Raw genomic sequence first — 27,091 nt, forward strand, 5'->3', positions numbered from 1 at the left:
CGCTACAATGGGTGGTTCGGTATGGACGGCATGCCTGTCAGCAATCCAGCGAACCAAATCCGAAATCACCTCGTGCGTTAGTCAAACGTCAATCACGTTTCAGGTGCCAATACTGACTTTAGAGCCATGTTAACTAAAGTGAATAACCAAGCTATTCTGATATGAACATAAAAGTTAGAAATGCCTTCAATGAATCTTAAAACATTGATTTTTTGTCGTTAAGTCTATCTTATAATACCATTAATGATTATGCATTTGATCAGCCTATTAACCTATCACTATTACAGAAAAATCTTTGCGGCAGCTCATGGAATTTTTGAGACCCCACAGAAGATCCAAAACATTTTCAAGGCAGCATTTGCTGCGGCAAATTATTGCCGAGGATTCCCACAAACTTGCAGCTGAAAACTCAAATGGAGAGCAGGCGATTTCAGAAATTTGCCACTGGATTCTCGAGGGCTCGTGGCATCCGGAGACGGACGCGGTGAGGGACGAGTCCTGGAATCTCGGAGCTTCTGAGATGTCCAGTGGGCGTGGTCTGTGGCAGGACAGCGATTGTGCTTATGTTTATGCGCGCTTATTTACGACTTAGATTTGAATAATTTACGATGGCGACGACGGCGGGTCAAGAATGCAATGCGGGTGCAGTGGGATGCAGCAGAAGGGATGCGTCTTTGGGAGCCACGAGCACACTCCAGCCAGCCAGCATCGAAACGCAAACAGGATATGCTACATTTAACTTGCTGGGTTGGCCAGTCTGGTCATTTGCGATTTTGCAAAACCATAACCTCTGAAAGAGCAGCGAAATCGAGCAGATTGTGCCGCATGCGGCGGAAACAGCGGTGGCGATAGCTTTGAACGCAACCGGAAACACAAAATGCCACCATCGACCGGAAGGTAAATTATTGCAATCGGACGGCCAGGCATTTTCATTTCCATTTCCATAACCGTAAATTGCCGCATTCGCCGTCACAAAAGGTGTTCATATACCAACAAGGATCAAACCATGGATTTGCCTCTTCCGCGCGCAATTCGCCATTATTCGGACTTTGGAGTCCGGAAAGCCACGTCGAGAGCCATTCGAACGTGGTTAAAAGCTATTCAAAACAGGGAACTGAATTAAATGCACTTTGCGGTGGCTGTTTTAATTTACTGTACTTTAACTGAGATCCTCGTTTTGCATAATTAATAATTTGTCGCTATTATCTCTATCTGTAGGTAGATAAGTCGCGTAGTGCATGACAAGCAGTTCCTTCATTGAAGCTATATCTTATCTCTCGCTAAGCACCAAGCAATTTAATTAAATTCAGAATATAGATATTAAGGCAATGCGGATATGATATTCCCGATAGCAAACGACTTTCAGGTGCTAAAAATTCCAATAGTTACCCACTTAATTAGCAAGAACAGACTACAACAAGCCAACAGCTCGAAACGTAATCTATGAAATGTAAGTTTTAATTATCACGAATTAACACCAAGCAACAAGAACTTAATTTTGTCCTCACATTAAACCAGGTAGCTCATTTTAAAAGTACATAGTGATGGTAGGTGTTAGAAGGTAATGGGCTTGGTTTTCTCGAACACCTCGCGCGCCAAGCTCCTCATGACCTTGCCGTTGGCGTTCTTGGGGAACTTGTCCACGAAGATGACTCCGGCATTCAGCTGCTTGTAGTCCACCACCACCCGCTGGGCCACGTGGTCGATGACCTTCTGGTCGGCGATCTCGGCGCCATCCTTCTTGATGATCAGGGCTCCGGCGGCGTCGCCGTACCTCGCATCCCGCACGCCCACCACGCACACGTGCTCCACCTCCGGGAGCTCGGCGATGATCTGCTCGATCTCGTTGGGCCAGTAGTGCTTGGACTTGTACTTCAGCAGGTCCTTCTTGCGGTCCACCAGGTACAGGTTGTTGTCCTCGTCGAAGTAGCCCAGGTCGCCCAGGTTGATCCAGCCATCCTGGAGCGTGGTGGCCGTGTCCTCCGGGTTCGAGAGGTAGCCCTCCCACTTCAGACCAATGTCGATGAGCACCTCGCCCGTCTGATTCACGCCCAGCTGCTGGCCATCCTCGCCATGGATCTTGATCCTCATGCCGGGCGCCAGTCTGCCCACCGAGCACTCCAGACTGTGATCGATGTTGATGGTCACCACTCCCGTCTCCGTGGTTCCGTACGAGAACATCACGTAGGTCTTGGGCAGCAGCTCCTGGGCCCGCCGCAGTAGTGCCAGGGATATCCATCCTCCGATCACGAAGGCTATCTTCAGGGACTCCAGTTGCTCGGTGGTGGCCAGTGGACTGGTGAAGAGCTCGTAGGCCTGCCATGGCGCCATTGCCAGGCAGGTGACCTTGTACTTGCTGACCAAGGAGAGAGCCGTCTCGGCGCTAAATGTCTTTCTGGATATGATGCGAGTGAAGCCACAGGTGAGATTCATTACGGTAATCGAGAATCCGGTCATCCAGTCGATGGTGGCACTGGTGTACAGCACATCGGTACTGATGCACAGCCTGTTGGAAGAGATGGGTTAGACTGGCCAGTCTGGGAGTTTAGAAGTTTAGAAGAACTCACGAGTTGGTGGATGCAATGTGGCGGTGGGAGAGGGCAACTGCCTTGGGCAAGCCGGCAGTGCCGGAGGAGCACAGAACCACGGCGATCTGATCGCCACCAGTGGCCAGGGAAGCAGGTCTGAAAGGTATTTAAAATAATTTAATGAATTTAATGAAATTTAAATTGATGGAGATCTCTAACTACTCACACATAGATCTTCTCGGCGGGGTGGGGCTTCACCAGGTCCTCGATGCTAGTAACGCCCTCCACTTTACCTGTGAGCGTGATCAGCTTGGGGGACCACTCCTTGGTGATCTCCTTGATGCGGTCGTAGTCCGGACCGTCGATGAACATGATCTTGGGCTTGGTCACCGAGTAGAGACCCTGTACGATGGCCGGCTCCCTCGAGTAGTTGACGGCGTGGAAGGGCGTGGCCTGGAAGAAGCAGGCGGTGGCCACGGGAATGACGAAGGTGCTCGAGTTGGCGATGATCCCGACGCGGTCCTCCTGGGTCAGGCCCTCGCTCTTGAAGAAGAGGGCGATCCGGGTGGCGTAGGCCAGCATGTCGGCGTTGGTCAGCACGGTGCCGTCGTCGTCGGTGATCTACTTTTATATAATCGAGCTCATCAGACTCCCGTCTCCGCCGGCTCCCAGTCACGCAATCGTTTACCTGAATCACATTGGTGGGCCAGCACCTCAGGGAGTTGAACACGATCTGACCGACCGAGGTGTTGTGGTCGTAGACCGTGGGCCGTGGCGGGCCACTCCAGACCTTGGTCTCCTTGTTGAAGAAGGTGGGGAAAACCGCCTTTGTCGGCATTTTGCTAGTCCAGTTCTAAATCGCTACTGAGTGCCCAAAGCCGTTACATTGTCTTTTTATATCGCCCTGGAGGGGCGCTTATCATATCAATTAAGCAATTAATCGCCACACTCGCCGAGTCCAAAGTTTGGCCAAAATAAGTCGAAGATTTACGGTAACATCAGCTGATTCCCGAGGTGGGCTCGTCTAATCTAGCCGGAGTCACTTTTTTAATTTCCGCTCCAGGAGGCAGTGACTTCCGCACCATTTGTCCCATGGGAACACCTTTCAATGGCAGGTGAGTAAGCAGCCTTCGCGGGGGTCAGAAGTATTAATTCCCGAAATTTTGTCAGATAAAAAGCTGTACTATATTCTTAGAAAAATATCAAACAGATAGATTCTGACGAACGATATCTCGAAAACTATTGAGGGATTACCTTGCAAGTATTTATCGTTCCAGTTTGATTGCACCTGTTACCACTTGGACATGACATAAAAAGTGTATTTTGAGAACTGCGCTTATTATTGTGAATAATTTTCAGCTCGTGATATTAAATATCCTTTGAAGTATCCCTTTGGCCCGCCTAGAAAATGTACTTTAAGTTCTCTGAAACTATTTCGCCAGCTCAAGCTGAACTTAAATGTTGTTCTGCGCCGCTTTCAAAGGACTCTCCGAAATAGTTCCTTTAAAATGAACTCAACGCCGGCATTTTATTATGGCTGTAATAATTTGGGGGAGGGCCACGCCCTGTTGCGCTATTTGCATTGTGTGTCGGCGCCCCAAAAGGGGGGCTGTACCTCGAAAAGCTCCGGGAGTTCGGCTGCATGCATATATTAACATGAAATTGCAGACAGAGCAGAAAAGCGAGCAAAATAGTTTAAAGTGTTTCTGAATTTGTTTGGCAAAATGAGCAGGACCCGGCGAAATGCATAAGCAAGGACCCGGACAAGATGCTCCCGACGATTGGCATGCAAATGGGGGGTGCCACCGCAGGAAACTGCATCTTAAAGCTTTAAGTCCTCCGGACTTTCGGGCAGGACGAGCCGCCGTTCCGAGTCAGCGAGTGCGATTGCGATGCCGATTTGATTGGCGGTTTTGGGCGCCTGACCTGGCGGGTTACCCCAACGTGGTCTCTTTGCCCACTCGGGCGTGACACGAGGCGTCGGTTAATAATGCGCATTATAATGAGATGCCCCCACCTCCCAGGAGACCCACCGCAAGTATGTCGCGTTGACGGGATGCTATGGCCGTACATGTGGATGGATGACTAATCCGGCGGACAGACAGTCAGTTTGTGCTTCAAGTGCCGGCTTAATTAATTAACATCACTCGAGTGCGAACTGTTACATAATTGAACCAGCCAGCAGTCGATGGCTGATAAGGAAATACTATTATTCCACGGCTTATCGCCCTCCGCGTCACTAATTCTTTCTGAATGAAACTGCACCTGTGCTTGGGGGTTTCACTGTGTGATAAGACTAAAACGTTGTTGCCAGGATGGCGAGCTAACTGCGTCTCAAGTGCAAATCGTTGCATAATACGGCGTCTGTCGATGCCTGATAAGAATACTATTCCACCGGAGATCCCTATTGTTTTCTGAATGAATATACGCTTCCTTGATGGGGTTTCAAGTTTTCGATAAGTCAGCGGAGAAACTAATTGGGCCCACTGATATCTAGCTTGTGAGCAGGAGGCTTATCAGCCCCAACACTGCCCACCATGAGACAACGTTTGCATTTGTTTTCAATGGTTCCCACAACTGGAATACTAGCTCTAGCTCTAAATAATAAGTCATTTTAAGTTCGAAGTTAATAATTAATATTGACTGAAATATAGAGATATGTAGTAAGATACGATGGTCACTTTCATAAACTATAGTTACTTTATCTGATACCTGCTTCCAACTCTCTGGTATCAGCAGTGTGCGGTCAGTGTCCCTGACCTTAGACACCATTCCCCCGGTGGCTCGGTGGCAAACAGTTGGATTTGCGTTCGGGGCCTTATCACGCTTATCACACTTGTTGGTGGTCCGCCACGTGCTCGATGGATGCCGCCGAAGCGCGACTGTCATAAATCTTGCATACGCCCCGTGGGCATGCGCAGATCGGGTTCCAATTCCGCAGCGTTCCCGAAACATCGCCCCATTCATAAAGCGCGGCGATGTTTCTTGGCCGAGGACTCGGGCTCCGACTCGGATGCAGCGCACCCGATGCTGGGAAGGAACGGACCAACAGTCTGCTGTCTGGGGACTTGGACACGCTCAGACAGTTTGCGGTGATTCCTTCGACGAGGCGGTTGCAGCTCGGCTCTCGAGTTGGTCGGAAAATCACTCACGGGATCCGTTTGAGTTGGGGAGCCCTAGGGGTAAGGACTCAGGCCACGAATTAGCCACAGATAAGGGCCTAACATATTGCCAAACTAGTCAGTGCGGTTAGCAAAAAGTTTGCTCAAGTGTTGTTAAGTGCTGCGAAGTTAGCCGTGGTAGTTAAGTGCGCTCGAAACTGAAACTCGGCCCATTCGCAGTTGGCCCTCACACGTCGAAAGTTTTTCGGACCCAACCCTTCACTCTCCGCTCCTTCCGGGCCTGTCAAAATGTTTTGGGCCGAACTTTTCGTCCTGGCCCCCAACAATTGAAGTTTTGACAACGAAATTTAGTTAAGCAAAGCTGCCGCGGTTTCGTTTCTTTTCCGGCCCAACTGCACAGCGGAGTTTGTGGAAGAGTGCGCTTTCCATTCCTTCGATCCTGTTTGGTTAACTACGTGAACCGCCAGCAAAGTGAACGGATTGGGCGTGTGATGTGAATGTGAATGGTGAGTGCAGCGAACGTCCTGTGGAAACTGTACACTCGATTCCATCGATAAAATTTACTTGAAGCATTTTCCAAGGAGGTTTTTGAAGTATCTGAGATAAAAAAAAAACTATATCACGATATCCACAGATCAATCAAAGTTTAAAGTTTTCATAACCAACTAGATTGAAAAATAATATCCGCATGCACACCATATATTGTAAGGATGAAAGCACTAGCTTCAGCTTTTTGGGGAAAAAATCTTTAATTGGTTTTAGTTTTTTCTCGGGAATATGTCAATTATTACAGCTTCATTTAATTATTTCCCTAGAAACCAGCTATCCGCTCGTGGTCAAGTTGGGAAGCATCCGAAAGCATCCTCTTAGAGGCCTTTTGTTGGACATTTCAATGTGTTACTACTTCTGTAATTGCTACTTTATCGTAGCTCCTTGTCCCATTATGAAATGGACACAAGGAGCCCACGAATCCCAGAGGGTCAGCCCCAGGCGCATAAATATGCCTCGGCTTGTTGGAGGGACCCACTCGCATTACAATACCACTGAGAAGGACCAGAAATTGTGCGTGTCGCATCTATAATTAAGTGAATATAGAGCATGCTGGGCCCACCAGGAGGAATTTCCTGCCCCTACGCATTTCCCAGAACATTAGCACCAGAAATGGAACCGAACCGAACATGCCGTCTTGGCCACTGGAGAATGGATTTGGATGTGCGGGGTATTTGAGTGGCATTTGCCAGAATGCCTGGCAATTGCATATGTGTTTGAGTGAATATGCATCATAGAGAATGGGGAAGTTCAAAGGACCCATATCGGCCAGTCGTCATGATTCTTGGTAATTTTTCAAGGCTCTGTTCCAACGGTTCCATCGAGTTCATAAAGTTCACAACGTTACCTCAGCTCACCTCTTTAGGCCAACTGATTGCGCTTGATATTGTGGCGTCTGGTATTTCGGGACCCTTGTATTGTCAATAAGGACATTCTTCAACAACTCTGGCCAACATCAAAGGGAACCACACCCACATCCAAACACGAGGCGGGGATTCCCCCGCCACTCGCCACACAGCAACTACAGGCGCCCAATCATAACACAACACAACACTTGCAGAAGGAAGCTGGGGAAGTCAATTAAATTAGCCATAATATACGGCAAATGTTTGCCTAGCTACTGTACAGTGGGCCCCCCGTGCACGGACTTAACGCCCTGTGTGTGCCAGTGTCCCTGTTTGCATTTGGCTGCTCATGAGTAATGTGCACACATAATTATGAAAAATACACAAGCCACTCGACCGAACGCACTACAGTGGAGCCTCGCTACGCTCGACACCCTAGGTGCTCCACTGTTTGTTTGCTTGTCTTGGCTGCACGTCTGGGCGAGATCTGTGCTTCAGACAACAAAACATCCAATTCCGCAGGGCAAATAATTTAATTACCGACTGGACGTTAACACAAATTTTACTGGTAATAAATTTAGAAGCCTCTTGCTAGAATATAATTTACGACTTATGACCCATTAAGCACTGGAGCACTGCATCATGGGCGTAAATTAACTGATGATTGACCTGTTCACTCGCAAGCTCGCCTTCGGCCAAATGGGCAGCTATAATACGGCTATAATAATAGCTCCTTAAATTTGATATCAATCTGTAATTTTTGCCCTTAATCGAATGTCAAACATTTTCATCCAACACTTTCCCTGTCTAAAACTGGTAGCAATCAGGACTGTAACTTTGTTAGATATTGGTACAAGCTCATACCCTGGCTGTCGAGTCCTGGCTGTCTGGTTACTTGAACCCGGGGTCAGCAGGACTATTTGTAGGGGTCCGTAAGCCATCGAAACATTTGCGGATCCGCCCATGATAACTCCGCTCAAGTGGCTCAACTCTCCGGAATTCCTAAGCAAGGGACTCAGTGGCAAGGGGGGAAACAAAACACTTACATAAAGAACAAAATCTGCGATAAATCCACAAAACCGAAAAACCGAATAACGAAAAAATGCAGAAAATATACGAATGAGAGCATGAAAATTATGGGCAGCAATATTTTTGCCAGCTTTGTTGCTCTGCCATTTGGCATTTCTGTGGCCTAGACGACGACACACCCACAGAGACACAAGGCATGGCTTAAATAAATAAAATAAATCAAAAATGTAAATCAACACTCAAACGTGTATCTGTGTGTGGCTAGGATAATAATTCGCACACATGTGTGTGGTGGGGCAAGAGTAGGGATCTGGATAGGATAGTTGGGGCATACTATACGGATAGGGGGTTTTCAGATGGCGAACTCTCATTAAACCTGCCTCAGATTGCGTCTGCAGTCGTTCGTTGACTTTGGCTGTGCTTCTCGTGCGGTTTGTCATTTGGTGTCGGTCTGTAATGAAAGAAATCATGACAAAGCATTCATTTGTGGCCCCGGGAATTGTTTGGATTTCGAGTGTCAAAGAAAATATTAAATTATCCCAGGGCGCACAAACGCCTCTAACGAAGCATTTATTTTGTTTTATGGATATGGATTTCGACTGACTGCGTATTGGGCAATAAAACCATTTACGTGTGCTCCATTAAAAATGCATGACTGCCCCAAATCTTCAAATGGCTCTCACAACTTTTAAGTGTAATTGGAGTCAAAACAATGCATGCTGCCAATTATTTGGGAATATTTGCTTTCACAAGTGTGTAGCAACTACATGCTTGTGCTCTGTTTTCCCAGGACTGCCGTCTGCCTCCCTGCAACTTCAATTAAAATGCAGCATCCTCGACGTTTCTCCTTCGATTCTGTCTCCGGGCGGACATTGAGAATCCTTTGACGAGTCTTAAACGGATTGCCAGCCAGGCGTTTCTCGGGCGTCTTCATTATGGAACACACAGTTGCCAGGCACTCCGTATAATTCCGTTCATCACTCCGTCTGTCCTGGCCCGCGGCCATGCCCATGCCCATTCCCGATCCCCTTTCCATTTGACTAACTGAAACGTGACAGCGAGTCGCCCTTCTGGAAGATGGCGGCACCCACCTCCTTCCACCCACCTGTCTGTGTCCAGAACCTTGTTACGGATCCCGAGTGGACAGAAGGCTGGCCTCTTCCCGCTCCTTCTTACAGCTGTTTATAATTCCGGGAGGAATCCACTTCATTTTTATCAGCTTCATCACGGCATCTTGCATTTTTGAAATGAAATTGTCGTTCCATTTCTCTGGGCCCCCGTCATCAGCGCCCTCTTCATCGCCATCAGAATCTTTATTCCATTGCGCGTCCTTTTTCACCTTTTCTGGCAGCGGCTCGTCATTCAATTTGACGCCACATTAATTCACTACGCTTTGCTCCTTTTGGTCAGCCGGATATTTGCATTCTCTCTCCCTTTAATTGCTTCGTTATGCGACGCGCCTGTGTATCCGCGCGGCCAACGCGGCGTATGCGCAATTTAAGGACTTTTGCGTAGCAGCATCAGAGTTTAACATCCGACGGGTTAGCGGTAATAAATCTCGTTGAAGGTGTCTCAAAGTATGCGATAGAATGAGACCAAACTTAGATGGTTTTTGATTTCAAATGTAACAATCCAATCATTTAGTCACTATTCAATGTTATCTATAAACTTATCCTATTTGAGCATTAGTTCGCAGGCATTTAAGGACTTTCGTGTAGCTGGCCACAAATAGTTAATGCGCACTTTCGTTGGCCTTTTAGCGTAACTTTCGCCGCCCAGTTTCCGGATCCCTGCTCTTTTCCCGCTCCGCTCACTTCATCGGTCATTTCGCGCAGATTCGCTCGGCCTCCATTGTTTTGATTTCCGCCGCGCTGCTTGTCAAGTAGTCGAGTGGTCCATGTTCGGGTTCCGATGTTTTGGGTTCCGCACTGCGAGGTCCGGGTGATGCTTGAATGGCAAACAATAATAAGCGCCTTCTGCATCTTGTTGGCCCGTCCCCGCCCGGAGCGCACTCCTCCCGGACAACCCCCCGTCCGGTCCGAGTCCTCGCTTCGATATGTATGTATGCCGCCCTACAGATTTAGAGCTCCATTACCATGGGGACAGATGGGACGCCGCAAAACGGAGCCGGGCAGGTTTGTTTGCCGTTGGGCGTTGGTTAAATTGGGCAGACAAATGCTTTCGCTCGCCAGTTTCCCGCTTTTCCCGGCTTTCCCTCGTCATTTTCCGTGTGCAGTCCATGTATCAGTCAATGGCTGCAGTTAAAATCCTGCAAGTTTACCACTTTCGGGGCCTCTGGGAGCCTTTCGACTGACATGTGCTGAGGTCCAGGGCCAAGGATTTGTTTGGCCAGCGCATTTCTAATTCAGTGTGCTTAAAATTGGTCTGGCCCGGTTAAGTTTGGCAAATAGATCCATTGGGCTTTGGCGCTTCGTATAATATTTAGTCAAATTCCATGACTAACCCAGTTTATTTCTTGCTCCAGCCAGGCGAGTGGGCCGCTCGAACCAATTTTTTCGTTTGTTGCCATAATTTATTTCGACTTGGCCGGAGTTTGCAGTTTTTCCACTTACAATGTATGCCTCTGACACATTTCAAGGCATTTTCCGGCTGGGTCTGCGCTTTGTTTTCCTCCAGTTTTCAGTTTTCACTACTCGCCAGTGTGGATATATATGTATATTCATAAGCAAACACACAAATGGAGAAGTAAAGGAGATGGAGGGGAAAACAACTATTTGGCACGCTATTCAGCTGGAGTTTTCTATTATTTTTCTAAATTTTCTTGGCAAGCACAATTGTCGACAGCCGTCTAAGTGATTTTTTTCGTCGGCCCAGCAGAGAGAGAGACAGCGCGATGGCCTTAGAAAGAGACCGCTGCTGACCATGCACTTGGCAGCGAATCATCCGGAGCATCTCCCTCGGACTTTCATTTGCCCAATAGTCAGCGGGGACCTGGGCTCCGCATTGATTGCTGCTCCATGGCCTATTATACTTAAGTGCTTATCATAATTTGTGTAGTCTGAGTCTGAGTCTGCGTCTGGGTCTGGGGCACAAAGTCGAGTCAGGCAGCCCGTGTAATTCCGAATAGTCCTCCCAGCCGATGCGCATAAGTCGCCTCGGCGTTGACGGGAATCCCCCAGAGAATCCGGGGGAAATGGATTTTCCAGTGCCGGAATACAAGCCGAGAAAAACAAAGGCCCGGCGAAGAATGAGAAATGTAATACACTCGGAGGCACTTGGGACACTTGCTTCTCTACTTTCTTGAAGGCACTTTAACTTTTATGCTGCCATATTTCAAGCAGTTCTTGTTGTTCCGAGTCGCTTTTTCGCGTTTCGACGCCCTCGGCGATTTACCAGTTAAATGGGATTTATTTTCGAGTTTTTTCTCCGCTAATTCAAGCTACTGTGAACGGATGGGGAGCGGGAATCGGATTTAATTGGGGGCAGCGGAAATGATTTATTGATTGGCAGCAGCAGAGGGCAATAGCGGTCACTACGGAATCCACAACCGATTTCATATTAAATGTTTATGCAGCAGCTAGTTTGCTTAAAACAGCAGATGGTAGTGTCTCTTTTTGAATTATTAAATTATTGCGGAAAAAAGGAAACGGTTTCAATTTGGTTAATGAAGCAAAACATAAACACACACGCATGTATGTATTTGCTCAATTTTCGATTTGGTCAATATTATTCAACGGATTAAAGGTTTAGTGCAATAAAAGCAAATCCATTTTGGAGCTCAATCAATTTTCAATGTACTTTGCTGCTAGAGCATATTTAATTTGTCAATACAAAAAACTCGAGTTGAGTGACTTTAGATTTGTGTTTAGTCTGTAGCCTCTTCTAAAAATTAAATAAATCATGCCTGAAATCCACTTAAAGTGACGTTAAATCCGTTTCCAAGCCCCATGAGCGTTTTGTAGAATTTCCGATGTCCCGAAGAGCTCAGCAAACCCCAAAAATGAACTTTAAGTCGCAAATTTGGCTTGCAACCTTCCGCAACAAGCTCTGTGATGGCTATTTTGGATTACAGCCCCCACTTTTTTCCACCACTTTTCCGTCCTCGAATTTCCTTTTAGCATTGTGTATTTCTTTGTTTATCTGCTGTTCCACAGCTTTAGACCCCTTACTTCAACTTTGGGGATATTATCTTTTCGAACTCTTTGTTCAGTTTTACTTCCTGTGGCACGAATTTGATGTGAAAAGTGTTTGGCCATATCGATTTACTGAATTAAATCACATTCATAGGTTTTTATGGCTTTTTACTTCTCCGCCAAGTGAAGTTGTGCAGTGATTTATATAACATTTTATTTTGCAGCCTCTTATGCTTGGGGAATTCTTTTTTGTTGCCCGCAAAATCCATTAGACTGCGTATACTTGATAAAGTTCGCTTTTTGCTTTCCTCCAATAAATTCCTACAGGCACTTTGGAATTATGAATGGTCTTAAATATTTGGAATATTCCCTCGGATTTTTCGCTCTCTTTAATTTATTTCCGATCCTAATCTCTGCGCATAATAAATAAGTCTGATTGATTCGCAAATAGCAGCGCACAAGTTTTGCGTTTTTGCGCTCTCGCACAACTTAACTTGGCACTTACGTGCCGCAGGATTTAATATCGAAATCGGATTTAAAGGCCATAAACCGGGCGGGCTTGTCACCACAAATGCCGGGGCCAAACATCAGGGCCGCCACCCGCAGCGCGATTTCGATGCCATCCCGGCGGATACGCAATATTTTCGCATTCATCTTCATTTTTTCGCATTGTAGTGTTATTTACTTGGCGTTTGTATGCCCTACCCTTTTCGGCCTCCCTACTCCCCTGTTTTTTTTTTAATATATAAATAATGTAAATGTTGGTTCCTGTATGTGTGTGTAAGTGCTTTGGGCCACCAGCCGCGGGGATTCCATCGTGTTTGTCTACGTTTATCTTTGTCACCATCCGCCCTGTTGTCCCGATCAGATTTCTGGCCGACTTCGGCAGCTTAATGTTCAGCCGCAGAATATTGGCGGCATATCAAGCCCATAATGTCGTCATTTGTTTCCTGAACGCCACACGTGCCAGTGGCCCTTTTTTGTCATTTAATTATATAAGTCGAGCTACAACCCTTCGTTGGATCCCATCGAATTGGGCCTAATACATTTAGATGTCACTGCGTTGCATACTTATCAGTTGGCCCAGACTTTCCGGTGGCTAAGTGGCTTTTGGACTGGAAAGTTTCTGCCAAAGTTTTCGCTGCCAATTTGAATGGATAATTCGACACAAGTTCTCTGCGGCTGTCAAGCCAGTTTCCAGCGAAACTTTACTTAACTGTCTATGTACTTTTAGCCCTGCTGTTGTCGTTCCTACCCGCTATCAATAAATAAATAATTCATAAATAGACAGGCGCATGTGTGTGCCAATAACACGGCGCGCTGAGGGATGAAAAATGAAAGAACATTAAATAAAATTCCAAAACGCCGCGCCTCAAGTGTCGCAAACACACATACACATAAAAAGTCAAGCACCACATTTCAAATTAGGACACCCGCCCACTTTCATGGGCGTGCCGTAGGGATGCCCTTAAAAAAAAAAGAAGAAGGAGCTTTGCCACAAGAAGCACGCGCATAAATACCAATAGAAATGTTCGCATAATGCAATATAATAAACGTCAGGAGCAGAAGTCGAAGCTGGGGGCGGGAGTCCTCCGCAGGACGAGGTCCCGGAGGCCGGAGTCCTCCGTTCGGGATCGGGATCGGGGTGCGGTCTGATTGCGTGCTGATAACCCTTTTTTCAACTTTCCCATAAGCTCCGGCGAAAACTGTGGCAGCGCTGCATAAACCCGTTCACATAAGTACGCATATATGCTTTAAGTTAGCCAAGCGAAATCCAATTTGACTAACAAGACATTGTCACTCAAAGCCAGGGGTAACCGCAGGGGCAGCAGGGGTAGCCATGGGAGGGGAAAATCCCGGGGAATCTGCTCATGAGCATGATCGAAGCCAGTGACATTTCACCCTCATAACCTCTTGTCTTGCGGTTTGAACTGCAAATGGCGATTAGGCCACTTATAAATGCATGCATTTAAAGAAAGTTGCTACACAGGGATTAGGGCCAAACTGGAAGCTTTAAACTGTGCTCTTAACATTTATAATTATATTACATTATTAAAATATATTTCCTTTAAATTTTGTATATTTCTTCACGTGTGCCAGCTTAGCAGCACAAATCGCTTAAATTCATTTAAGCCAGACGCCGACGACGGCGACAACAAATTCCTGGCTTAAACCGCCGGGCGACGGGCGCATCCGCTCATTAGGCTGAGAGACGCCAAGGAGCCTCCTGCCCCATCCTCGATGCGTACGTGAATGTCCTTTATGGCGGCGGGATCAGTCACTTGGTAGTCGGGCTGTCGGGCTGTCAGCATCAATGCGGCAACCGCCAGCCGCAAAATCTGTACAAAGAAATGCCATAAAACGCCAGCCGCAGTCACGACACCCAAAAACCAAAAACGGTGATATGAACGAAAAATGCGGTTATGGCAGTTGGGCTCCGAAATTTGCCGCCAACGGATGGCTGTTAACATAATTCATTTTATGGGCCAACTTGAACGCCATGAGCCCCCGAATTCCGGCCGAAAGACTAACGGCCTTTAATTAAAATATCTCAGGGGATTTGAAAGATTGTGGACTTGGGAATTCGCACTTAAAGCTGAAACTCATTTCTGCTCATAAGCGCGGTAGCAGTATTAGTTCGAAAAAGGAAGGGATTACACTTTTTCACTAACCACATTTGCTGAGTGCCCGAAAGCAGCTCATCTTCGGCTAAAAGCCAAAGCGGCGAAGCCAGCTAATGGTGTCACTTAACAGGGAATGGCAAATTAGCGCGGATTGCGCACTTTTTGCCAAGAATCAGGAGCTTTAAGGAGGCAAGCACGGAGAGCACTCCATCATTCAGGTGGGCAGCACATGGACGACAGGTGTGGGCTGAGCAGCTGTTGACACACTCTGCAGATACAGATACGGATACAGATACAGATACAGATACAGATGCAGATACAGATATGTTCGCGTGCATGTACGACATGTCGTATAAGTATTTTAATTAAGCATCAAGAGGCGGCACAAAAACACATGAAGAGCAAGTTTCGCGTTTTAATTAAGGCCCTTCAAACTAAGAAAGGCGGGTGCTTCTTAGTCGGAGGGTTCAGAGCCAACCCTTCCATCCTTCAACTTCAGTGGCCCCGGGGGATCGGAAACTTTCCATTTAAGCTAAACTCACAGTTAAAATTTAATTTACTCAGCACAAACTTGCGGCGGCAGCTGCGCTTGCAGAATGCGAAAAAAGTGCAAAATGTGGGACGAATGCGCATGCCGTTCGTCATGCGGATTACTCATACGCCGGGTTGGGCGCCCGAGATGCGGAGGCTGGATAAAGCCCGGCTGAAATATCAGCTCCCGATTCCTCGGGCGACAGGTGGCGGGGACAACAAGAAAAACAAGAACGGCAACAGCAGTGGCTGAAACAACATCGTGGGAGCAGGTCCACCAGCCCACCAACTTCCGTTTGGGCCAAAACACGCCTTAAATGGCTTGCATTTAAACGCCCGCGTATGTGTATGAATAAATATTGCATACATAGGTGCCAGCTGGCTGTTTTTATTCCGCCTGCGACTGAATATTACAGCATTTTATTTATCTGCAGCGAATAAAAACATTTTTAAGCTGCGAAGGGCAAACAACTGCCGAAAAATAAGAGTGTTTCAGCTTAGGATCTCAATTCCATTCGCCAAAGTGCGGCCAAAATGTTTGGAAAAACAATGGATACACTGGGAAAATTGAGAAATAGGGACTTGAATGGCACTTGTCTCCTCCAGATATCCGAGCTCTACAAAGTTGTAAACATATTAGATACGAGTAAAACCATTAAAAACCACCTTTATATCTTACAACTGCATTGTTTTTCCACTGGTTAAATGGTTTATGAATGCATATTAGACGTGCATGAGGTATGCCATTGCAGTGCAGACACTCGAGCTTCAGCAACTGAAAGTAAACTTAAATTAAATAGCGACAAAGTCGCAGTGCCAGAGGAATGGAGTGGAGCAAACTTAGCATGCCTTTAACCATCAAGTCGGGTTTACGTGCTACCCACTTGGCGTTTTGTGGTCGTGCTTGCCAATCGAGCACTCGAAAGTTCCCCTGTACGGCAATCCGTTCGCAGTTATTTTAGTTCGCTCCTACAGAAGCTCCATTGTACTGGGTCCTCAATCCTGCCGGAGCTACTGGAGTCAATCAGAGCCAGATGGATGCGGTAAGCATCTCCAATTGCCGGGGAATGCCCTCTTCATTAGGTTTGTGGGCGGCGCCCCTCCGTCTCCTGGCTATTTGCTGAAATTGTGTTTTTCCTCTGAAATTTGATTTAAACCAAGTGCTCGGTTCGAGTGCAGTGGGAAAAGCAATAATCCGGTGGATCATCTGTGGGTCACAACTGCCAGAAGTGACATCCATTCGCATAGACCATAACGGAATGCTCGGTAATTGGTTGGATCGGGAGCCGAATAATAGGCCGTCTTGGGTTTCACTCTGGGCCATTATCACAGGGATTCATGTTTTCCCACCGAAAATGCCAGCTCTTTTGTTCAAGGCCAAGGCTACAAAAGTCGAGTGTAGAAGTTTAGCTCGTAAGTATTTCTACGTGATTTTATTGCTTCTATGCCAGCAGAATGGGTAACAAGTGGGACCAGGAGTACGTGCAGCGCAGATGAAAAATACATCCAAGAGTAAGCAAACATTCCAGCTTGCCAGTGCTTTCTGCTCCCAAACCCATGGATTGCTCTCGGTCTTTGTGTCCAAATCATTTTGTGGTTCATTGGAGGCTACGAAGCCGATGGCAACCACACAGAAAATCCTGCGTGATACTGTGGATGAGTTAGAGTTAAGCGATAATTCATTTAGCCGCGTTCGGAGCAAGGCACCGTGTCAACAGGTGCCTTCGCAGCTATTTCCAATCTATATGCAGCAATCGGGCTGAGCAAACGTGCATGCATTGTGAGCGGAGCACCAGGACACCTGGATTCCCTGGGCTGACGAGGTGCGAAGTGGGCGATGGGCTGTGCAATTCACTTGACGACTCCTGCAGTGGCAACAATTTCCCCTTGTCAAGTTTACTACTGCACAGGCACTTCCACGGATGGCAGTAGATGTCGAATCCCTGCCTTGCTCACATTGTCACGAGGTGCGACATCGTTAACGAGGATTTATGCAGATTCTCCATCCGGCAACAAGTCTTTCAAACAACTCTGCTGAGCTGTCTACATAGTGGAGCTGAGCGTGAAAAATCCTCTGAGTTACGCAGCATAAGGACTCCGTTTATATATTTAAATCGGACGAGCCTCGGAGCTCCTTGGATATCTGACATCAATAGGCGAAAGAAAGTATCGAAACGAAGTACAAATCTTTTGTTACACCTATCTCACAGTTTACACAGTAGACTCTCAGAACACGAACGGGGTATTGAATTTATATGGAATTACAAGTTTATAGCTAATGCTGGTTTCATCTGCCAACGGAGCTTGTGAGACAAGCTGCGAAAAGCGGTCTTAAGACCACGTTTATTATAATTTAACCCACTTTGCACACCTTGCGGACCACTTGGATGCACTCAAATGGCCACATCATTAGTTTTGCGTGTGTAACTTCGTGCACGGCACGTCTGGAAATGTACTTTCTAATTGTCCGGACGGCATAGCTGCCAGGAAATTCAGATTTGTTGCGCTTGGCCAGGTGCCCAAATCCCACCTACCCTAAACTCAGAGCAGAAAGTGGAAATCCCAAGTAGACGGCAAGGACGAGACTCAAAATAGTTGTCCTGTCTAAAAGGACATTCCTCTGAAAGGGGCGTTTCGAGTGCAAAGTGTGTGTAAATAAATCAAAGTTTATTTAGTGACAGACACTTTGAGATGGGACCAAACGGGCTGGCTGTGTGGGGTGTGGGCGTGCACTTTGATTCACCGAGGTTCAAATTTCCGCAAGCCAAATGCTAGAAATGAGCTTCAATTCAAAGGGCCTGTGCAATATGCCATACAAAGCTGGGGGCTGATGGGAAATGTTATGAATGTGCAATCACACAGCTGGCAGCTACCAGGGCAGGTGACAAACCGGGGGAAGCTGGGAAAACAGAGGAAAACCAGGGAAAACCAAGGAAACCGAGGGAGGCCCCCCACTGGGAAAGCTTAAGAAATGAGCGCAGGGGAAGGGGCCGAGGCAACCAGCAACAACACAATGAAACTTGCCAGCGGATATTAAAACTATTTTACAGCTGCTTTGTGGCAGCCAGCTTCCACTTTCCCAGGCTTTTCATCCCATCCGCCCCTGCATGCACTTGACTTTTCGCCATGTGCATGTGTTGGTGGGATCTACTTGCCCGGTACTCGTTGCCTCTACGGGAGTATTACTTCCGCCGGAAGTATGCAACAGGCTAGGGAAACCACTCGTCGAACGTTACGCGGATGCTCCAGAAATCCCCGGCATAACTGTGAATTTTCCCTGGACTGACAATCAAAGAATTACTTTCGCCCATGTGCTCCTTGTTTTGGGAGGGAAAAAGGCTGTAGTAAGAAAAAAACTGAACCAAATATGGAAAGTCACATATTGCTAAGCTCGTAATTACATTCTCGATCGATTGAGAATTAAATAGGAAAATTTTAATTTTTGAAAAATTTTCGAATATAAAAGTGATGTATCCCCTTATGAAAAAGGCGAAAAATTGTTAAAATTTTTTTTTTGTCGAAATGAACCAAAAAACGTTGAAAATACTTTATGATGGCAATTAGCTGCACAAAAATGTTTTTCTTGCCACTTTCGGTTTCATTTTGGCCAAGATAGGGGGATAATTAGCTAGAAAAAACGTTCTAAGCATCCGTATTTTTGCTTTATACATTTAAGAACAATTTGTAACATATTTGTTGTTTGTAAACCGTATTATCAGGATAGCTTTCCAAATAGCCATCACTCGGAAATGGAAGTGGTCCTTTGAGTGCGCTGTACCACCGCGATTGCTTAGCTAACTTTTCTCATTCTTCGTGGACTGCTTGCCTTTGATTCTAATTTATGATCCGTGCAATTGCGAACTTCATTCGGGGTCCTGCCCACGGCACCTCTTTACTTACTCAGAGTTATTATGTTTGTTGGCTGCGTTCCGGTATAAATTATGAAGGCGGTGGAGTGGTGTTTGACTTGGAAGCGCCGCAAGAGCACTCACTTTGCACTTTCCATCTTGGAGGGCAGCGCTTTGGGTTTTTCTGCTCCACTAAATCCATCTTGGATTCAGTGCTATATTCAGTTGGAATCCGCTCCCGCTGCTCGCCTTTGGCAGAATCGCTGCTTGCTTTTATGTGTTGTTAACACGTGTTCGAATCATAAAGCTTAACTCGCTTTGAATATCCTTTCTGGCAGCGCGCCATTGTTATGCAATGTCCTGATAAATGGCTTTTCAGAGCCAACTCTGTGGTCGTTATCCTGCATTCTAAGGCACCGGGAACGCATGTAAGCCCGGCTCTGTGAGCGTGCCAAGCCCTTTGTGAGTGTCTCAGGAACACTCGTGGTGGTCCCTCCCGCCGGCAGGAGTCTTTCCAGAAACAGAAAGCTGCAGGAGCCAGAGGCAGGAGTCCTGTCCGTACTCTCACGTTTCCATTCCACAGATGTCCACATTTAAATGGTTTTGCAGTTACAGTGTGTTCGTTGCTGGTCGTTTTATGATTTTAATTAAGAATTACTAGCAAATCCCTACAGAAATAAATATGGCACAGGCTTACGTACGGGTAAAATGTCCTTACATTTCGGATTTTGTCTAACTTTAGCGGCATTTAATTATGGCTGTCTTCTGTATTTGGAATTTATTTTGCGACTTCTTTCGACACATTAACCTAATTGGCCCGCTCCACTCGGCTGCTTGCTTTCCTGGCTAATAAATTGTTTTGGGATTACACGGATACTTAAAAGTGTATCTCAGCATTTTCATCTTCGGCACAACAACTTTTCGAATTTACCATTTGGCTCTCGCAAAAGGTAAGCAACTGTGAGTCGAGTGGGAGGGGGGTGGAATTGGGAATGGGAGTCTAAACCTAATCCTTTGAAATGGTTTTTTAATGTGTGGGTCCTGGCGATGGTTCAGTGCCTCCACCTTGTCTCCGAATGGGATTAAATGTTTTTCGGGCGGGAAGCGAACTCTTGGGTTCGGGCCGTCGTCGGGCTATTAACACCTTGGCTTATTGTTAATTAGGCCCGCTTGCTAACTGATATAATCCCCGGCGGCTCGTCCTGTGGGCCAAACTTGATTTGTCAACTCGGTTAATTACTGGTTTCGAGAGCGACTGCTAAGACATTAATGGCATTAATTAACTGATGGCTCCGGGCTCAGCCCATCAGACACTCAACGAGCGTCGGAAGGGGACTCAGCCTCGCGGGCCAGGAATTGATGGCGTTTGAGCCAAGGCAATGGCTAATTGGAGCTGATTAAATGGCCTGGATGGAAGCTGGCGTCAGTCTTAAAGTCTCGGCGTAGTGTGCGGAGTATTAAATGCCTTCTGCGGATGGTATTTTAATATCCGTTCGCTTCACCCTCGCAAAGAACCAGCTTAAATACCTGCACATTCCGTTTACAAGATTTTTGCTGTCTTACCAAAATCCCCCACCACTTTTCGGCGGTAAGCAGATATGACAATCACAAAGTGCTCCAGACCATGAGCCGAGCGAAAACAGAATGTCATAAAAATACACACTTGTGCCACTTGGGCCACACTCGCATACTCGTATGCACAAGGGAACACACTATGTGTGTAATCCAGGAGCCGGGCAGCAATAAGACAGGTCCTCCTCGGTTCCATAAGCCAGATTCCCGATGCTGGGATAATGGAGGCGAAGACGCGTCGGAGCAGACAAAATAAAATCACATTTTCGGAGCCAGGGCATTTATGATCCATTATGCTATCAACTAGGGCTCCGGCTTTGTTTTCGCCCATAAAAAATGGCTGGGAACGAATGGGGGCTTGGGGCATTGGCCACAAGGTCAGAACGTGGCAGAGTGATGTATACATTCAAGAGCACTTTATCGCCTGGTGGCTATGATTTGACTATAACTTCAGTTGTCCCTGAATAGCTCATGGGAACAGGTGCAGCTCCTTTCAAACGGAATATGCAAATAGGTTTTAAAGAACTCTTGGCCGGAACGTGGGCTTTAAACTATTCACCCCTGACTGGTCGCAGAATTTCATATATGACCAGACCCAGACCGACATTCCGGTGCAAATATGCAGCATGTTGTCACAGGGCATTGTGGGTAAAATAAGTTAAATAAAATGAAATAAAACGGAGTATGCACATGTGTTTGATCAAATTGCAGTCACTTGTTGGCGCGGGTGTGTGGGTGTGTTTATTGTTGACACATTTTGAGACGTACCCTGCAATATGGATATCAAGTGCGAATGCCATGGCTCGGCACTAGAGAAAGTACAAAACATGTCGTGGAGGTGAAAGTTGGGCCAACTGCGATGATAATACGCCCTCTGATGCACCGGGGGGGCGTGGCACTCGAGAACAAAAACGCTTAAGTGGTTCAATGTCTATGGAGGAGAGGCACCCATCAACCATCCAGCCCGCCCCACCACCCACTTTGACGTTGATTGTTGAGCGATAAGAGCGTTGGTCTAATGACACTTGGCTCGGCACTCTTGGCCCGGTCGGGATGTCCTTCAGCTGACGTCCTCGTAGGCGGCTGAGTGGCGGCCATTAATGCATCGGATTAACCCGACCATATGCATCTAGGGGTATATCCTCCGTCGAAGCTCTTCTATCCTTCAATCGTGCTGTGCCGCAGACATTCGCATTAATCATTTAATTGTGACCGCAAAAACCCTACCATATTAACAATCAATTAATGCTATTCGAATAGCTTTTTTATCCGAATTGTTTTTATCTGCACTCGAATATGCGCACCATATGCTATTGATATTGTTTAATCCGATTTAAAAGGGACTGAATCGGCCGTGCCTTTGATTTAATACACGGCCTCGGATGAATAAAAAACACAGCAAATATTACAAATTAAAAGGCCGTGCAAATCAGTGGTTTCTATTGTTATTACTTTGCATTGCTGCTCCATTTATCCACACATTGTCGCACAATTATTCAAGTGACATAATTAAATTGGGCTTCATAGTTCAGTACTTTACATACGTATGTGCGCCTCATTATACATCGAATTAATAATTGATGCCGAAATGTGCAATTTCACGTTGTTTTCCACATCAAAGAATATTCAGGCGCGCCGCGGCACGCACTCTATGTTTCAGTTAGTTATGGTGTATAAAAACGCATTTGGCAGATAATTATGTGGGCTCACGCTCTAATCCAGATGGCTCTCGCAGCTATAGTTTTCAATCCAGGTGACCCGTGCCAGTTAGTTCGACCCATTCCCATTCCCTCCAAATCCCGTCAGTCAAACTTTTCTTACCCCCCACACGTACAACCCGAACCCGCTTAGTCATTTCAAATTCAAGTATATAGCGTACATTGATTTTGGACGAGTTAGCCACAATGTTCATCCGCGGAGATGCGCCACAGGCTTCCCGGGGCAAGATTCCCCAGATCCCCAGCTCCATGACGCCCTACGTGGCGGCAGTGAAGCGCGGACCCTACACAATGACCAATCCGGTGTACAACACCCACAACCCCAACCTGGTGGGCTTGGATGGCCAGGTGGAGGAGTCCCGGCCCAAGCACACCTTCAATGTGAAGAGGCAGGAGCTGGAGAGCAACTACAGGCACCACCAGCGCCTGATCCCTGTGCCCACTACCCGGAGGACGATGCCCAAGACCCGATCCCACATAGTGATGAACGAGCAGCGGGAGCTGTATCGTCAGCACCGCGATCGAATGTCCAACATCAAGGGCAAGGTCAACACCTATCTGCCGCCCCCGAAGGTCCAGATCGAGGGCAATGGCATGGAGCTGTCCTACATGGAGATGCTGACCGCACTCTACAAGAAGAGCAACAACACTTTGCGGACCTTCACCAAGTCGCCGGAGCGACTGGCGGCGGGCAGGTGGCGGAATGCCAGCTTGGCCCGGGAGAAGGAGCGCCGCCAGCTGGAGAAGAACAAGGAGTTCCACAAGGGAGGCGGGCTGTTTGACCCGGAGGCGGGCAAGTCAAAGCGCTACAAGCCCAAGTCCTCGGGCTCCTTCAGCTGCGAGATTCCCATGCACGTGCTCCATCGCTACGAGAACTTGATGGACCAGTGCGACGTGGGCGTTCTGTGCAAGCTGCTGCGTCCGCAGATCTACCTGGACATCGAGGTGCGGGAAGCCCGCATCCAGGGCAGGCTGATCATCCAGCTCTTCACCGAGGCCTGTCCGCAGGTGGTGCTGGAGTTCATGAGGATCTGCACCCAGAACAACAGCAGCGCCATCGTATTCAACCGCGCCCTGGCGCCCATTTGGATGGAGGGACGACTGGCCATGGATCCGCAGAGAAGCACCGAGCTGACCAACATCGAGCACGACTTCGAGGTGCTGAACCACGGAGTGGACGCCGGAATCCTCTCCTTTCCCAGTCGCTATGTCAGGGGAAACGCCCGGACTGCCGTCAACTTCACCATCAGCTTTAAGCCCCTGTCCATCCTCAACGGCAGGAGGATCGCCTTCGGGAAGGTTCGCAAGGGCATGCAGCTCCTGGAGAGGATTCAGGTGGCCGTCGGACACCTGCCCATGAGCCACAACTTGATCTCGCTGACGGACTGTGGAGTGATCTGAACGGTGTAAAATTCCCAGTAGATAGTTGGGATTTACTCATAAATTTTCGAAGAAAATTAATAAGGATCAATTGCTAGGCGGAAATCTATATTCTTTCTCATAAGTCATAACATTTCACAATCCCTGTGAAAATGCTGTCAGCTCATATGTTTGCTCCCTCATAGCAGTATACTTAGATATTTCAGTTTTCCGTTTGAATCAGGCGAAGCAAGTCACAAAGCTTTATATAATTTTTTTTAAATTCAATAAGTTTGCTCACTTCAAATTCCTTACGGAATCGATTCATTCGGTAGTAGGAAATCCACGACATGTATATGGCTTGTGATGGATTGAACAGCCCCAGGCTGCAGGGCGGAAGGGACGAAACGGAAGCGGAGGGGAGTCAGTGGCCGTTTCCGGACAAGTACCACATGAGGAACACGCGGATCCTTAAGGTGTCCAGGGCACAGATCAGCGAGGTGCCAATGGAGGTACTCGAGGCAGCTCAACAGGAGCTGGTGAACATCGTCAGCTTGGACGGCAACAGGCTGCGCGAGATGCCCAAAGATCTGCCCTTGCTCTCCGAGCACCTCACCCAGTTGGTCCTGAACAAGAACCAGATCTCCTTCGTTCCCACCAACATCTCGCAGTACTCGAAGTTGACTGACCTGAGCCTCTCCAACAATCTCCTGTGCGACTTGCCCATGGAGTTGGGCGGACTGCAGCTGCTCCGCAATCTGGACATCTCACACAATCGCTTCCGCCAGTTGCCACGCTGCATCTACGAGCTGGAGAGGCTGGAGTCCTTGTCGGCCCACGACAACCAGATCCGTGCCATCGATGCTAGTGAATCGGGCCTGGGCGGAATGCGGGAACTGAAGATATTGAACTTGGGGAACAATGACATCGAAATAGTGCCGCCGATCTTGGGCAAAATGCAGAATCTCAGGGAATTGGAGCTGTGGGGAAATCCCTTCCGCCAGCCCCGCCACCAGATTCTATCGATGGGGACTTCGGCGCTGCTCAGCTACTTGCGCACGCGCATTCCCATTTAAATCAGATATTGTTTATAGCTTTCAAATCAGCCTGCAAAGTATTGCTAAATAAATTGACAACAGTGCGGTTTAGACCCTAAGTCCGTAGTTTTGCTGAAAGTGTGCTCAGGGAAGATTCCTCCTTGGTCGGCTGCTGGCAACCTGAGTTTGCTGAACTCCTAATGATAGTAGGCTCTGATTCCTGCATCATCAAATCAAATAGGTCAAAACCTAGTTGGCTGGGTAGAGGACACTACTACTACTACTCACCACTAGTTACATTTGTGAAGCCCGAAAATGTCCAGAAGTTCGAGGCTGTCGGTAACTGAAAATCAGCGCAAATCCACTCAAGTGGTAAAGAAGGCAGTTACGTAAGTTGGAACCCGTAATCGTCCACAGCTTCAGACCTCTTGACCAGCTCCGCATTTGCCCATCCCCTAGTCGCAGTCGATCCTACGATGGAGATGCGTTCGTCAATCTCTTCGCCCATCGCGGAGCCCGAGACATCATTATCTTGGATAGCCATGGAGTGCCGCTCCGATCCACCTGCAGTCAGAGACGCACCTTCCTGTTCGTCTCCAACCTGAAGCCGCTGCTCTTCATGGCCCGCAATGTGGTCAGGGATCTGGACCCCTCGAACGACATAACCTTCATGCGGATTCGCTCCAATATGGGCGAAATCCACATGACCCTGGGCACGGACTTCATTTTGATCGTTGTGCAGAAGCTGAGGAGGCTCAGGAGCAGCTCGGCACCATAAAACATTTCCAGTCGTTGTGCGTGTGTGTGCGGATGTTAATTCTAGTTTACCCATATTCCACCTAAATTAAATTCCATGCAATTGCGGCAAATGAGCAGAGGTCGCAGTGGATTGGGCGGAAAATTGGGAAATTTAGGAAAAGCCCAGCGAGCGCAGAGCAAACTAATCCGTTTATGCAGCGCTTGCAATCCGGAAAACGCATCAAAGCGGCAATTAGTGCAGCCTCGGATGCGTCAGTTGTATCGGGGTTTGGAATCCAACGACCTCTCAATTGGGTCCGCCACATTCATTAATCTTCGCTGGTCTTTGGTCGTTGGCCTTTGGCTTTCCGAAAGCCACGATGCAGCTTCATTAAAACCCAATCACGCTGGCTGTCAGTACGCCGAAAATCCCACTGCGCATCGCTCGATGGCCACAGATTACCGGAAAAATTAAAGGATAATGGCAATTACACTTGGGCGGGCTCACAACGTGACTTCCGGGAAATCGTTACATGAGTATCCCGAGTGTTTCAGTTCGCAGGAGATGCCACAACTTTGAGTACTCCAATTTCCATATCACCTGTAGAGCGATTAAAATATTCTGGCTTCCTTCGCAGATCCATTGGAAGTCAGGATATGAAGAGTAGCATAAAAACTATACAAATTCCCGTGGATTAGTTTACCCAATCAAACATGCGATGAATATATTCAATATTTGCATGCCTCATTTTGGTTTGCCTCGTAATTTATAGAACAAAAAGTCACAATTTCCCAGGGGACGAGATGCTAAACTCCTACAATGAAATCTGGCTGCTTTGTGCCCATTGTTCGGCAAATAATTCGGCATGTTTTAGTTTCCAATTGCCCGTGTTTATTCAACCTGTTGTTGGAGCAGGGATACATGTGCTGTCTGTTGGTTTCGGGCTCTTTCATTATTCAATGTGGTGCAAATATTTATGGCTCGGCCAGACAGAGCAGCAAATCCGCTAAACACAAGTGTTCCCTGGGTCGGGAGTAAGTGTGCCCGTTATGAATGGGTTTCGAAGCGGGATAATCCCGCTATCGTATTACTGGCCATGCTGAAAGGCCGCCATCGCCGGCTCCATCAAAGGAGTTGAAGAGTCGGTTGGCACATCGCTCGACGTGATTAAGTGACCAAACAGCGGACCGTTCGACACATGTTGACATTTAATTTATTCGATGCGATTCGAGTCGATTCGATCGGAGTCGAATGCGGAATGCGAATGCGTTGACTTTCAATGAATATTCAAGAGTTATTAATAATGTAAAAGCCAGAATTTACATGGCAGCCACTCCAGTGAAGTGTGAGCCACTGCGTCTGCTGTTTTAATTGCCAGCCTCGGTTTGAGCCACGAAAATGTCCCTTCCTCGGTTCAGCTGCCCGACTTGGCCCGAGGATCCGAAACCGGATCCCAAACCGAATCAGAATCCAAGTGCTCCGACGTCTGGAACGCG

General features: G+C 47.5%; 5 protein-coding genes across 5 annotated transcripts in view; 4 read left to right on the forward strand and 1 right to left on the reverse strand.

Moving 5' to 3' along the window:
* Positions 1 to 1,469: 1,469 nt before the first annotated feature.
* LOC117136735 (4-coumarate--CoA ligase 1) lies at positions 1,470 to 3,366 on the reverse strand. Its single transcript, XM_033297765.1, has 4 exons — positions 3,217 to 3,366; positions 2,755 to 3,149; positions 2,568 to 2,684; positions 1,470 to 2,506 (listed from the first exon to the last, which is right to left on the reverse strand). The coding sequence occupies exons 1-4, from the start codon at positions 3,364 to 3,366 to the stop codon at positions 1,555 to 1,557; spliced, it is 1,614 nt and encodes a 537-aa protein (XP_033153656.1). The 3' UTR covers positions 1,470 to 1,554.
* A 2,310-nt stretch (positions 3,367 to 5,676) lies between these two features.
* The window catches only part of LOC117137645 (trace amine-associated receptor 1), a 34,453-nt gene continuing 13,038 nt past the window's right edge, over positions 5,677 to 27,091 (forward strand). The window contains exon 1 of the mRNA XM_033299182.1: positions 5,677 to 6,156. The gene's annotated coding sequence lies outside the window, so the exon portion shown is untranslated. The remainder of the gene's footprint in view (positions 6,157 to 27,091) is intronic.
* Positions 22,511 to 23,879, forward strand: LOC117137646. The gene has a single exon (XM_033299183.1). It carries the CDS (start codon positions 22,647 to 22,649, stop codon positions 23,859 to 23,861), a length of 1,215 nt encoding a protein of 404 aa, XP_033155074.1. The 5' UTR covers positions 22,511 to 22,646; the 3' UTR covers positions 23,862 to 23,879.
* Positions 24,150 to 24,975, forward strand: LOC117137647 (leucine-rich repeat-containing protein 40). Its single transcript, XM_033299184.1, has one exon. The coding sequence runs from the start codon at positions 24,170 to 24,172 to the stop codon at positions 24,893 to 24,895; it is 726 nt and encodes a 241-aa protein (XP_033155075.1). The 5' UTR covers positions 24,150 to 24,169; the 3' UTR covers positions 24,896 to 24,975.
* On the forward strand, positions 25,109 to 25,717 carry LOC117137648 (dynein light chain roadblock-type 1). Its single transcript, XM_033299185.1, has 2 exons — positions 25,109 to 25,245; positions 25,316 to 25,717. The coding sequence occupies exons 1-2, from the start codon at positions 25,172 to 25,174 to the stop codon at positions 25,632 to 25,634; spliced, it is 393 nt and encodes a 130-aa protein (XP_033155076.1). The 5' UTR covers positions 25,109 to 25,171; the 3' UTR covers positions 25,635 to 25,717.

This window comes from Drosophila mauritiana, chromosome 2R (genome assembly GCF_004382145.1).
Source record: "Drosophila mauritiana strain mau12 chromosome 2R, ASM438214v1, whole genome shotgun sequence".
NCBI classification, from domain to species: domain Eukaryota; kingdom Metazoa; phylum Arthropoda; class Insecta; order Diptera; family Drosophilidae; genus Drosophila; species Drosophila mauritiana.

Coding starts and splice junctions, on each gene's coding strand:
- LOC117136735 (XM_033297765.1), bottom strand. CDS start 3,366: ATGCCGACAAAGGCGGTTTTCCCCACCTTCTTCAACAAGGAGACCAAG. Junction 2,685..2,754: donor CCCGCCGAGAAGATCTATGT/GTGAGTAGTTAG, acceptor AATACCTTTCAG/ACCTGCTTCCCTGGCCACTG. Junction 2,507..2,567: donor CACATTGCATCCACCAACTC/GTGAGTTCTTCT, acceptor CTCTTCCAACAG/GCTGTGCATCAGTACCGATG.
- LOC117137646 (XM_033299183.1), top strand. CDS start 22,647: ATGTTCATCCGCGGAGATGCGCCACAGGCTTCCCGGGGCAAGATTCCC.
- LOC117137647 (XM_033299184.1), top strand. CDS start 24,170: ATGTATATGGCTTGTGATGGATTGAACAGCCCCAGGCTGCAGGGCGGA.
- LOC117137648 (XM_033299185.1), top strand. CDS start 25,172: ATGTCCAGAAGTTCGAGGCTGTCGGTAACTGAAAATCAGCGCAAATCC. Junction 25,246..25,315: donor GTGGTAAAGAAGGCAGTTAC/GTAAGTTGGAAC, acceptor CCCATCCCCTAG/TCGCAGTCGATCCTACGATG.